The sequence below is a fragment of the Rhinocladiella mackenziei genome (genome assembly GCF_000835555.1).
Source record: "Rhinocladiella mackenziei CBS 650.93 unplaced genomic scaffold supercont1.6, whole genome shotgun sequence".
Classification (NCBI taxonomy): Eukaryota; Fungi; Ascomycota; class Eurotiomycetes; order Chaetothyriales; family Herpotrichiellaceae; genus Rhinocladiella; species Rhinocladiella mackenziei.
In genome coordinates, this window is record NW_013550599.1 from 942,600 (window position 1) to 954,981 (window position 12,382).

The window sequence follows — 12,382 nt, forward strand, 5'->3', positions numbered from 1 at the left end:
CTCCTGCGCTCGCGCGGCCCCCTTTCAGCGCTTCTTTTGAACCCTTTGGCCGAGGACTCTTGTGGCCATCCCGCTACTCCCCGGCCTCAGACAGCACCGGCGTCGTCGAAGCGAACCTATTGGGCACGCTCCCGAAACCCGTCAAAACGGCCCAGCAGGAGAGTTGGGCACTTAGGACAAATTCATGTGGCCCCCTCGAGCAGTAGAGGTACATAGGAATCTCCGTGATTTCTTTGGACTCAGGCCCCTCTCTGACAGAGACTTGCAGGCTGACAGCATCCGACGTTGGACTTTGTTCTGGGGGTGATCCTACTCTTCCGAGACTCCTCGACAGACCTCTCTGTGACCTCTGCCCTTCATAACAACTTTACTGGATCGGGATCCATCCTCGAGGAACTGACTTAGCTGATCGACCTATCCTCCGCAGGAGCTGAGCTCAATTGACGCCATATGCGACTCTGGATCACTCTAAGCCCGTGATCGTTTCCACTAATTTCCGCGTGGTGATGGTAGAAAAAGCATAGAAATCGGCGTCTAGACACTGTCGGCCTTTGCAGTTGTCGATAAGTCGAAGAAGGTGGACATGCAACCTTTCAACAAAGTGAAGTCTTGGAACAGGGATCAGAAAGGTTTTAGAGTGGTGACCCAGTGTAAAATTTCCTCTTTTTCAATCGCCTTTTTCTCATCTCTGTTCTGATCCCAACTGGTCGACTTGTCCCTCTGACTGTCTCGTCGGCATGACAGACAACCACTCAAAGGAGCACACGTTTTCGGCCAAGTCTCTGTCCTATCGCTGCTCGTTTCGCCAGAATCCGCCACCTCGGAAGCTCCCCCAATCGTTAGCGCTTTAGACGCGTACCTGCACTTGTCTCTTCCCGTCGAAGGATTCTGCTTCGAGACATCAATGGTAGATAAGTGGTTCAGATTCCTTGCATGGTAGCATGTTTATTCTTGGGCTTGCAATTTATGAGAGATCTCCGGGACGGTGTTGACTTGTAGGGGGTGGGCCAGGACAACCAAGATTTGAGCCTCGAACTTTGTTCGCAATCAGCGGCAGCATCAAATGGTAAATGGTCGACAATCCTTCCGTCGAGTCTCACCAGAAACACGAAAAACTATCTTTGCATGTCAAGGCTTCATACCGAAGCACGTATGGCTGTCCGAAAGTGTCAGCGACGTTCGATCCATATTGTTGACAAGAGCATCAACATACAGTCTCAGGTACGGTTTGGCGTCAATATTACCAAGTTCCGCACTTGCCGCATCGACCAATGCATGAAACGATTCGAAATCACGGAGTTGTCGACGTACCACGGGATACAATGCCAACGAGCGGATGAGATCCCTCATATTGGACAGGTTAAACTCACCTATGCTCCGGCGGTGGGGATCTGCCACAATCATCGTGTCTCAGCCTGGATTTGGGAATGACGCTTGGGTTAAAAAGACTCTCTCACAATGGACGTACCTGCTGGCCATGGACAAGTCGCAACATCTCTGACGTCGGTGCTCACGTTGATGAAACCGGCGCTGCGCACCCAAGTCTCACAGTCTTGTATCACCCTCGTGCTCTTCCTGCCTTCTGGACGGTTAGTCAAACCCAAGGACTGGTTATACAATCTGGTCCATTCCTGGAGTGCTTGCAAGGCGTCACTGTCTCCAGAATCAGAACGAAAAACCAGATCCCATTCGGTCACCTGGATCCATCCTCTCCTTCGCAAGAGCCTATCTGGACCGTCAACACTGCCACACACGTACACATGGGTATCGATTCCTTTCACCTATGCATGTCTCGGAAGTAGTTTGGCCATCGACTTACTGCAATGCCGCACGCGACAAACCGAGAGTGAATAAGGTCAAACGATCCTGGTTCCGCAAAATCAAGCGGCTCGTTCAGATTCGCAATCTGATAGATATGTTAGCCGGTTGTCTGATACAACATCCCCTCCGAAAATAACCCCTGCCGCGGGGTTGTCTTCCACTTGGGAGTCCCTGATGTTTGTTCCAAACCCCCTCCCTCCCCAAACCACGTCTTCGACAGAACTGTCTTTTGGCGTCCTGCGACCAGGAAATTCTCATACCTGCAGATCCATATTGTCCAGCTGATCTGGTGCCATTAGAGGGCAGATATCGACTCCCATCACCTGCAATAGGCAATATTAGCCGTTGTTTTTGATAGAGGATCTATGCCCGAGGACGACTCACGGTGCAATTTGGATCATATTCCGCAAAATCATAGGCCCAGTTACCCGAGCCGAAACCACAATCGAGTATTGCTTCAGGGTCCTCGATGAAGTTGGGATGCAACGAGTTGTTCCAATCCTGATATATCATCTTCAGCATTTCGTGTTGATCTCTCAGGCGTGTCTCTTCTTCCTTTGTGGTCGTACGTCAGCCTAATTCTCAACCGATTTTGGCCCTTGGGCATGACCGACTAGATCAATTGGGCCGAGATATGTTTCATGCCTCAGCGAATAATCTTGAAATTCACGCTCGAGGTATGTGACCTTTCGGTTGAATCGCTCATCGTTGTTGGACCTGATATTCCATTCAGCTTCAAACAAGAGACATAGTTCCGCAGTTTAAACTGACCCGGCCGCCATGCTTGATGAGTGTTCTGAGACCCCGATCTCAATATGAGATTGACAATGGTTCGCCTCCTGCGGACTGCAGACAATCTCACCATGCGAGGAATGTATCAATGTTCCGCGGAGATTATGCCGCCTCGTCGAGGGGTGGTAGCCTCCAGATCGTCAAATTCTCACAGATGCTCACCCAGGCTTCGAAGCGAGCAGCAAACGAAAGTCTTTTATGCCAATAATGTCGGTGTCTTTTGAGGGCCCGGGGCAAGAAGGAAGTGCTGAAGGAAGCGCTGAAGGAAACGACATCGCAATCGACGATGCGCTCAGTGCTCCGGCCTATCCGTTTTAGAGATTCAAGGCATTGACAACGTGGCAAAACTGTGTTGTCAATTCAGAACCTTGCTAAGCAATACGCCGTTGGCGGTACAGCAAGTGGAAACTAGCATGATGAACGCACCATATAACGCAAGTCCTATCTCCATGCAGACACACACGGTCCCAGCGTCGGCCCACCCTAAGGATATACCTAAGGATATACTCTCGCCGGGCTCTGACCAGATCGTCGTCCAGAAGTTTACATTTCACGCAAATACAGGATAACAGGACTTCGGCTGGTCAGCAATTTGTTTCTGTCATTTCGTTCTCATTTGGGCGGACTTGCTTGGCATGGGAAAGCGGGCCCATGCAGACCACTTGCTCTGATGCTGTCAGAGGGCAAAGACCCAACTGTGTTACCCGTACCCAGAGATATGGGGCTCAAGTGCCGAGATACAAACGCCAATGGGCTCGGGTCATAGACGGCAACATGTCCCGGGACCGAATGACATTAGGGTCTATTCCCCCTCTAGACTTGGGGATATATGTGCTGTCTGTCACTGACGTGAGGAACTGTTCCGATCCTCCAGCCTATGGACCACCGGGGAAAAAGGTGGTATGCACAACTGATGCTTGGAGACGTTGAGTTTCACCGAGCTCAATCTTAATTGTCGGGAAGTCTTCCACCCCGTGACCCGATTGTCGCAATGGCCTTTCCAGACTCCGGCTTTCGTTATTGGATGTCATTGTGGAGGAACAGTTGGATTCGAGTTGGGTACGCCCACGTCAGACTCTTGAATGCAACTTCAATTGGGGAAGGGCTGTTCTTCCCTCGCTGTTGCGGATCGGGCAGCGACCAAAAACCCCGGCGAACACTTCTCGCTCAGTTCGTTAGCTGCATTGGCTATGACGTGCCTACATTGCCTACTAGGCGACTCGGACGACGTTCGTGCTCGGAATGTGCCTAGTCGAGCGAGAGAGCAAAAATGTCGGCTGTGGAAGACAATTTCGACGCCCTTTTACCTTGCAGATGGTTCCATCTCGACACGAAAACCGGTCAGATGCTAGGAATATTATACAGATATCAGCCAATCGATTTTGGCTTCATCCAGAACAAATCTGAAGCTGACTTGCACGTTCTCCCTGACGGACGCAGTTAAACAAAGTATCGGGGTGGCAAAATGAAAATTGCATATCCCATGTTTCTAGGCAATCTTGTCGGACTTCTCGTCCACCTTCAATTGCGAGATCGGCCTCACCAGCCTCCTCATTGCTCGTATGGTGGGGTGGGCTATAGCAAACAACCGGGTAGAAGGTCCGGATTTTTGAATTCCTGGCTATGCGCTGATTTTCAGGATGGGGCATTTGACCTGTTCCAGCCTGTCCATGATTGGCTTCGCTCCCAGCCAATGTCCCCCATCGGAGAACATGGCAACTTCAGCTGGCAACTCAAAATGGCTCGGTAGGATCATACCATGGAATCGCTGCAATTTAGGATGGTAACTCGTGGTCCCAATTTTCAGAGCTACAACCTCGAACTCCAGGCATCTTGGAAACTGGGGCAAGCGCCATTCGAGAAGGCATATTTCTAATGATCGCTCAACTCTTGATCGGCGAACGAGACCTCGATCATGAACAGATCAGCTCAGGGCTTCGTCGTGGCTCGAACTCTGATGACAATCAAGTCCGATTTCGGGTTATCTTGATGTGTAAGAAACCATGAGAAATTAGAGGGTGCTAGGAAACTGACGAAAACTCCAATGGTGGATGCATTCCAGGGCCGGAACTCATTGCAATAAACTCTGCTCAGCAGAGCCCGACCCGCAAGACGTGTTAAGCATACGACCGAATGTGTCCAACTCGAGCTCATAAAAGTGTCACGAGTCAATTAGGCCCGGTGAACGGGAACGAAAGCATGATACGTGCTAGCCAACGCTTTCACCAAAGACGCCGAACATTGAGACGATCGTTTCGAAGTCTGGAGGCGAACGGGTCGTGCCGCCAGCGGCCAGAAGGGGTCGGGCAGTTCTGCGACGAACTCCTTAGGCATCCTTGACTAGCTCAAAGTCAGAATTTGCGGAGCTTTGACAAAGGGTACCACTGCCCTGGGTCTTCTTGCAATTCTATGGCAAACACAGGTCAGCTGTTGTCATTTAGCTTCTTTGCTCGGTTCCCAAAACTCCAAGTCAGCTTTTGGTCCAGTTGGCTGAAGCTCGATCTCCGACGGTGCGCTGACAACCTACAGGCAGGCAGTTGAAATTGAGAGTAATGTTCATCCACCTACGGCGTGCTGCACTTAGTTTTGGTCCCAAACGCCAGCCACAAACCTGCAGGTAATCCTCCTCACGATGACCCAATACAGCAACAGTCACAAGGAGACACTGGTGCCGGAGCTCTAGCATGCTGCAAGGAGACGAAAACGTCGACTTTTCTGATCAAAGTCCCTGTCTTTGAAGGATAGCTGGAATCAGGGTTGCATCCCTTCGCCACGCAGACTGATTCTGTGACGCGCGAGAGAGACCTTTCACCGAATGTGGACGCCCGGGTTTGAGAGCTTGTGACCGTTCTACCGATATTCTAGGTAAGATCAGATTCCTATCCAATCGAGCTGCAGTAGCGTTGGTCGCCGCAAAAACGTTTGCAACAGTTTCCCTTTGTATAATGGAGCCTTTACTCGTTGACGTGGAAGCTCAAGACCCGATAGTCTGGTCACGCTAACGTGATTATTTGACAGGGACAGTGATACTGACCCGGTGCGTCCCTCTTCTACTCCATACTTTGACGGTAGTGCGAAATTTGGCTTCCCGACTTTTAGCGGTATGCCGGTCAATACGCCACCTACATTTACAGTACACCGAATTCTTCTCAACGTGGAGGCTGTTGTCCAGTCGAGAGAATGCTGAAGAACTTCCTGTATGATTATCCATTTGCATGCCAGTTCCCTGCAATCGCAAGTTGAGAAGCCTGGGGGGGATCGGTTTAGCCTTTAAGAAGGTCTGCATGGGCGCAACCGGTGCTGGCCGTCAGTGAACCAAACCGGTTTTGCACCGCCTCCTTGGCTAGCCTACTGGTGAGAAATCGGAAAGCTGGCTGTGGGTGCTACTCAATGTAGGGTGACCCGAACGAGTTGAGGGCAGCAGCCAACCTCACTGCGACCCATCATGTTTTGACGCATTTCGTCAGAATTTCCAGAGTTCTGTCCTTTGCGCCGTCATCTGTTTCAGAAATTGACAGTCGAACCCAATGGAGGCCTTCGAATTTGTAAGGATTCGCAAGGTGTTTACCCGATTCTGACCACCCCTCCTTGAAGAATTGACTCGGCAATAGTGACGACTGACAAGGGCTTAATCCTGCTTAACAACAAAGAAGCCATCCAGCAAAATCTTGATAACTCAGCAAACGTACTCTGTCCAGAACTTCCTCCTTTCTCCCATGGTTCGAACCATAGGATTCCAGAGACAATCCGAATCATATGATGTCCGAGCAGTGCGCCTGGTGCCTCCTGTGCCGGGCCAGGCCATCTCGGGCAAAAATCATTTAGGTCCTGGTCCCAGTCTTTTAGCCACAATCTCGTGTTTCGGCCAGAATATTTTCAGGTTCCAATCTAGAGGGATCGGACGCAGTGCGACACAGCCCAGTGATTTCATCGGGGTGCCACAGACTCTCCTCGTCATCTAGCCAGGCTGGGCCCCAACTCAACGCCAATTTTTATTCTAGTCCCTTACTTTGACCTTGGGGACTTCTGAGCGTCCGCGGGCAACGAAGGTGCTCAAGTTTTTACCACAACCATGATAAATCTTGTCTTCTATAACTTTCAAAGAGGCGACAATTAATTTTTTTTAATGCAAGCCACACACACCACAGCCCTAGTGTCCACGAGAATGAACCAATCTATAATTCTGCCGTCGAGGTCAGATTCAAACGGCGACCATCATGCCCTTGATGGCGACTTCGACCGCTGCAAATGTCATCATTCACCGATGCCCACACAAATTAGTTTCCATCCCCACGTTAACATCGATCTCCCATTGCTCCTGCCACTCGCTTCACCTATTTACACGTGCGATCCTGACTTTCCAATCTGGACTTTCATCAAATTAAGATTCATTGCGCGGTTCTGAGAGATTGATTGGGAAGGAATGCGCCAGGTATCGAGATTCGAAACTTTCCAGATGATCGTGGCCACCGGGCTAAGAGGTAGAAGACCTCGACCAATTATTTCACCAAATTAGTGGGTAACCAAATAAGTTTTCTCAACCGAAGCAAACCAATTTGTATTGTGCTATAGACGGTGAGAAGGGGCAAGACGATCAGTTTGGTCCAGGTGGGCCTCTAGGAAGTCCAAGGGGCCCATACAGCATTGGACGAGAACCTCGTCGAAAACAGACCGCGGGATCTCCGCCAACGTGGATACACCTTTTTCCATTTAGATCTATACGCACCTAACCATTATCACCATTTTCCTATCGTCAACCAGGTTGCGCACGTCGTCTTCGCATCCGATATGTCTCTGATTAGGTTATTTCCGGGCCAATGTAAGTGTCATTTGTGAGGAAGCTCAATAAATTGTGTCGTGGAACATACTTGATACATCGTTGGGGCAGTCCAGCTCCGAGGCCCGGGGGGGCGAAGAAGGAAAAAGATCGTACACTCTCGTTCATCCGAGCTGAGAAAATCAGTCGTTCTTCGATCCATCAAGGTGGTAATCAAGGATCAACCGTCAGACCTGGGGTAGTTGTGGGAAATTTTGTGCGGCATGAATGTAGTCAATCAGAGGCCAATGGGGACGGCTGAACAGCCGGATCTTCGGTTACCAAGGCAAGGCTGTTAACCCTGGCCAATATACGCATCATTGCGCCCGTGATGTCGGTGCATGAGACCCTAGCTACATAGTCCGATCGACTTACTAGTCTCGCTCGTTGTATTGATTCAAGCAGAGATGGGGGACAGAGGCCTTGATACGGGTCGAAAGTACAGCCAAAGAACGGTCGGGTGACTGGATTGGGAATACCGTCGGAAGATGAGTCATGATCCAAAATATCGTCAGATTGGTCAAGAGCAGCGACAGCCTTGTGTGGTTATTAATTCACCTGGTTCGCTCTTCCAGGATCGGACACCTAGGCATCCGGGAGCTTTTTATCCAAATGCGGCTCTTCCTGGGATTCGTCGGCTTATGAATACCGTCTGCATATCACAGATGCATCTCTTACTGAATACGTGACCTCACTTCCTTTGGAGCTGTGCTGACATGGCGTCCGCTCCGTTATGATGGAGGTACTTTGCTGTCACTACTGGCCCAAATAATTACCACCTTTGGACAACGAGCTGTTGTGCGACCTCGGCAGATCTGGCTGCAACTGATAATTGGCCCGTAGAGCCTGGGATACGGTATGGACGCTTTTGTGAAGGATCACTCGGTCGTATCGTGAGGCGGAGGGAGTAATCAGCGCCAAAATGGCTTGACATGGATAACGGCCCTTTAATACTCTTTTTAGAGATCACGAAGCTCTGCCGAGTGATGCTTGTGCCGCTTTAGGCCTGATCAAGATTTAGTCAAGATCAATTCTGGCCAATCAAGCCTTCTGATTTACGGAACTAAGCCGTTCTTGGCTCCGCCTTGTCGTGTCTGCAGCGGCTGATGCGTGGCACCGCTTCCATTCCTGTCATTACTGGAGTAGGTAGAGGATAGTATGGCGACACCAATACTGTACCACCGCCATCAGTAAGAACTGGACAGGCTTCAAGAGCCGGCAGAGGGATTTGGGCCCGTTTTGCTTGCAATGCGGATAGGATATAAGGTGAGTTCAGTCTCCGACCTGAGAAACACTCCTCATGTAGCAAAAACGACATCCAAATTCACAACTGCAAAACAAACCACATTTCTTTCTTTTTGTTCATTTTCTCTTTCTATTTCCTTGCGACACTCTTTCAAACACAAGTCAGTCTTTTCGATACTAATACCAAACCCTACAACAAAAACAAAAATGAAGTCCTTCGTTGCTGCTTCTGTCCTTGCTCTCGTCAGCGCTTCTGCTGCCACTCCATCGTCTCCCCGATACGCCAAGCGCACCAGCCCCAACGGCTGCGGCGGTGACCCTGGTGCCGTTGGCGTCGCCGACACTATCAACCGATGGAACAGCGACGTTGTCACCGTCAACTCCTTCCTCGAAGTCGCTCCCACTCTGGACCTGGGCAACCTACTCGTCCAGCTCGAAATAACGCTTAACGCCGCCTAGGACGAGCCAACCAACTGCAAGTCCGGGCCTGCGAGTCGGATGTGCTCCCCGGCACCACCGCTCAAGCCGCTGTTGACGACCTGTTCGCGGGCTTTGAAACAATGTCTTGACCCCGCAAGGCAATATCGCCGCTAACGCTGGCGACTCGACCATTGTGCACCAGAACTTGGACGCAATCAACCAGTTCCAATGCTGTCATGTCCTTCCGGACTTGGATGCTCTGTGGTCTCTACGGTTGAGGATGAGGGTGTCGCAAATATTGTTCCCATCTCGGCTCCTCGCCCGAGCACCTGCGCTGCCATCGCTTGCTAATCGCAAGGAGATACGAAATATATGGTAGATGAAGAAGAATGAGATAATGTACGATCATGAAGCGTTTGATTTTTGCAGGCATCATAGCGACGGAGATTTTCCGTTTTGTTTTTGGGTTCATATATCGAGGAAAGTAATCGCTTTCACTCTAACAATTCACCAATAAGGTAGTCAATCATTTCAAACATTGCTTTTGAGGACTCATCGATCATAGCAAGGCTCGGGGGCCATTGTATCCCATTTCTAATGTAGCATAAGTGGCATGATAACGAACTTCACCTGTCCTCAAATCCTTTTCTCCCTCTAAGATGGGGTGTCTCCCATTTGTCTAACGTTGGCACGCGTCCGCTCCTCGTCGACATGGCATGAAGGGGACGAAGTCCACCGGTGTCTGTTGGGGCACCTCACCGAGGAACAACATAAACCGTGAAAATGATGGACAAGTATTAATTGGGCCGGTACTCTTTGTGCTTCAATATGACTAGTACGAGAGCAGATCGAGCTGGCTCAGGAATGATATTGATGTTGAATGAGAGAAAGAATGAGAGGCGGGGGTATGTTTTGTAGGATGTTCGTCATAGCGAACGAATACCTCGCGGTAGTGATAATTACGGTGAAGCGACACTTCCTATACGCAGTTCGTTTACTTAGAGGACCATTCGTTAGTTCTACGATTGCGGGGGGGGGGGGGCTTTTGAAGGTCGGCAAGGAAGTTTTTGGCCCTCAGCTTGAGCCCTTTGGGATCAACGGAGCAGAATCTCAGCTGAAGGAGCACCCCAGCTCCCTTGCGCCGATCTTCAACTCTCTTCTTCCGTCCCTCTCCCTGTCTTCACTGGCCCAACAACCCCCTGCGAGACATTGTCGGCCTCCGGCTCCTTGGCGGCCAGCCTTACCAAACCTCTCCTCGCCCCCCCATAGATCGACCCCCGACGATCAATCCTCTTGAGAAGTGGACAATCCTTAAGAATTGCATACACACCGTCGCCATGGCGTCGCAAGCCGGGGTACAGAAACCTCAAATTCAACCGTGCCGGTACAAGACAGGTGGAATTGATTGCTTCCGACACAGAAGGACGACTTGCTGACAAGTTGGCAGGGAAAACACTGGGGGCAGGCTCTTACTCGGTGGTAAAAGAATGCGTGCATATAGATACGGGAAGATACTATGCTGCCAAAGGCGTGTGTACCTATGCTGGCGCCACGAGATTGGTCATTAACCATTCACAGTCATCAATAAACGACTCATGGCTGGTCGCGAGCATATGGTGAGCCTTTCGCTTATGTCTTGAAGGTCATGCTGGACAAGGCTGACGCAGTCCCGTTCACAGGTGCGCAATGAGATCGCTGTTCTAAAAAGAGTCTCGGTGGGACACCGAAACATTCTCACTCTCGTCGACTACTTCGAGACCATGAACAATTGTATGTTTGTGCCGCAGGACCTCTACCTCATCTGGACTCCCGTCTGACCATGCAAAAGTATACCTTGTGACAGACCTCGCCCTCGGTGGAGAATTGTTCGATCGTATCTGTCGAAAAGGCTCCTACTACGAATCCGATGCCGCCGATCTAATCCGCGCCACCTTGTCTGCGGTCGCATACCTTCACGACCACGGCATTGTGCACCGCGACCTCAAGCCAGAGAATTTACTATTCCGCACGCCTGAAGACAATGCGGATCTTCTTATTGCAGATTTTGGTCTGTCCAGAATCATGGACGAAGAGCAATTTCATGTCTTGACCACAACGTGCGGTACACCGGGCTATATGGCGCCAGAGATCTTCAAAAAGACAGGGCATGGCAAACCTGTGTACGCACGCTCACTTTTTCTCTCCGTGCCGGTTTGGTGCCTTTTCAGCTGATCTTTTGGAACTAGTGATATCTGGGCGATCGGCGTCATCACCTACTTCCTCCTCTGTGGCTATACACCCTTCGACCGTGACAGCAATCTTGAAGAAATGCAAGCCATCCTGGCAGCCGACTATTCCTTTACACCAGTGGAGTATTGGCGCAATGTTTCGGACACCGCGCGAGACTTCATCAAGCGATGCCTGACTATCGACCCGCGGGCGCGTATGACCGCCCACCAAGCCCTTCAACACCCTTGGATCAAGCCTGATGACCCGGCCAGTCCGGAGAAAGCGGCTGGCGAAGGACAAGATCTCCTACCGACAGTGAAGAAGAATTTCAACGCAAGAAGGACGCTGCATAAGGCGATTGACACCGTCCGCGCGATCAACAAGCTCCGTGAAGGTGGTGGTTTAATGGCTGGACAAATGGACGGGGCGATGAGCGTGGATCCCAAACCAAAACCTGAAATGGTCAATGGGAGCAAAGTGCTTAATGACCAGGGACAACCGATCCAAGGCGAGGAAGCTACGGGCGGTACCGGACCTTCGCAAGGTGAGGCAGGAGATGGAGGACACGATCTAGATGCCATGGAGATTGATTCTCGAGGCAATGCTCGCGGCCAGACGGAGGATCAAATACGAAGACAGCAGAAGAAGATCGCCGATACTGTCAGCGGCATGTGGGGGAGTAAACACTAAACCAGACCTATTGGTAAACGGTGTCAGCAGTCTTGGATGAGATTCGAGGGAAGAAACCGATTTCTTGCCTCTGACCGAGCATGCGAGACAGAGGCAAAATAACGGCCCAGCTCCTTTCTAGATGAACGATTGGCTGGATGGGACGAATGGGCAAACGTGGATCTTACTTAAATGACATTTATGATACACTTCAGTCTGAGGCGCAACTCGGAAATCAATTCAAACTTGAAAGAAATCAACTTCCCAACATACGAAGATGCGGTGATTTACTTATATGTTTTGTGCTCGCATAGGTGGGACTGATTTTCTCCTGGGTGTGTGGCAGCCTTGTCAGGCCACGAGGCACAAAAATAAAATCGACAGGGGATATGATTTCAAGCAAATATTTGC

At 50.5% G+C, this 12,382-nt stretch overlaps 3 protein-coding genes across 3 annotated transcripts; 2 read left to right on the forward strand and 1 right to left on the reverse strand.

Annotated features, from left to right (window-relative positions):
- Positions 1 to 1,128: 1,128 nt before the first annotated feature.
- Positions 1,129 to 2,603, reverse strand: Z518_08143 (uncharacterized protein; the record flags this gene model as incomplete). Its single annotated transcript, XM_013413886.1, has 8 exons — positions 1,129 to 1,156; positions 1,214 to 1,391; positions 1,469 to 1,725; positions 1,782 to 1,906; positions 2,082 to 2,144; positions 2,206 to 2,376; positions 2,436 to 2,538; positions 2,593 to 2,603. 8 exons carry the CDS (start codon positions 2,601 to 2,603, stop codon positions 1,129 to 1,131), a joined length of 936 nt encoding a protein of 311 aa, XP_013269340.1.
- A 6,278-nt stretch (positions 2,604 to 8,881) lies between these two features.
- On the forward strand, positions 8,882 to 9,133 carry Z518_08144 (uncharacterized protein; the record flags this gene model as incomplete). Its single annotated transcript, XM_013413887.1, has 1 exon — positions 8,882 to 9,133. The coding sequence occupies one exon, from the start codon at positions 8,882 to 8,884 to the stop codon at positions 9,131 to 9,133; it is 252 nt and encodes an 83-aa protein (XP_013269341.1).
- A 1,298-nt stretch (positions 9,134 to 10,431) lies between these two features.
- Positions 10,432 to 11,992, forward strand: Z518_08145 (uncharacterized protein; the record flags this gene model as incomplete). Its single annotated transcript, XM_013413888.1, has 6 exons — positions 10,432 to 10,489; positions 10,542 to 10,628; positions 10,673 to 10,710; positions 10,774 to 10,864; positions 10,923 to 11,253; positions 11,320 to 11,992. The coding sequence occupies 6 exons, from the start codon at positions 10,432 to 10,434 to the stop codon at positions 11,990 to 11,992; spliced, it is 1,278 nt and encodes a 425-aa protein (XP_013269342.1).
- Between the last annotated feature and the right edge of the window lie 390 nt (positions 11,993 to 12,382).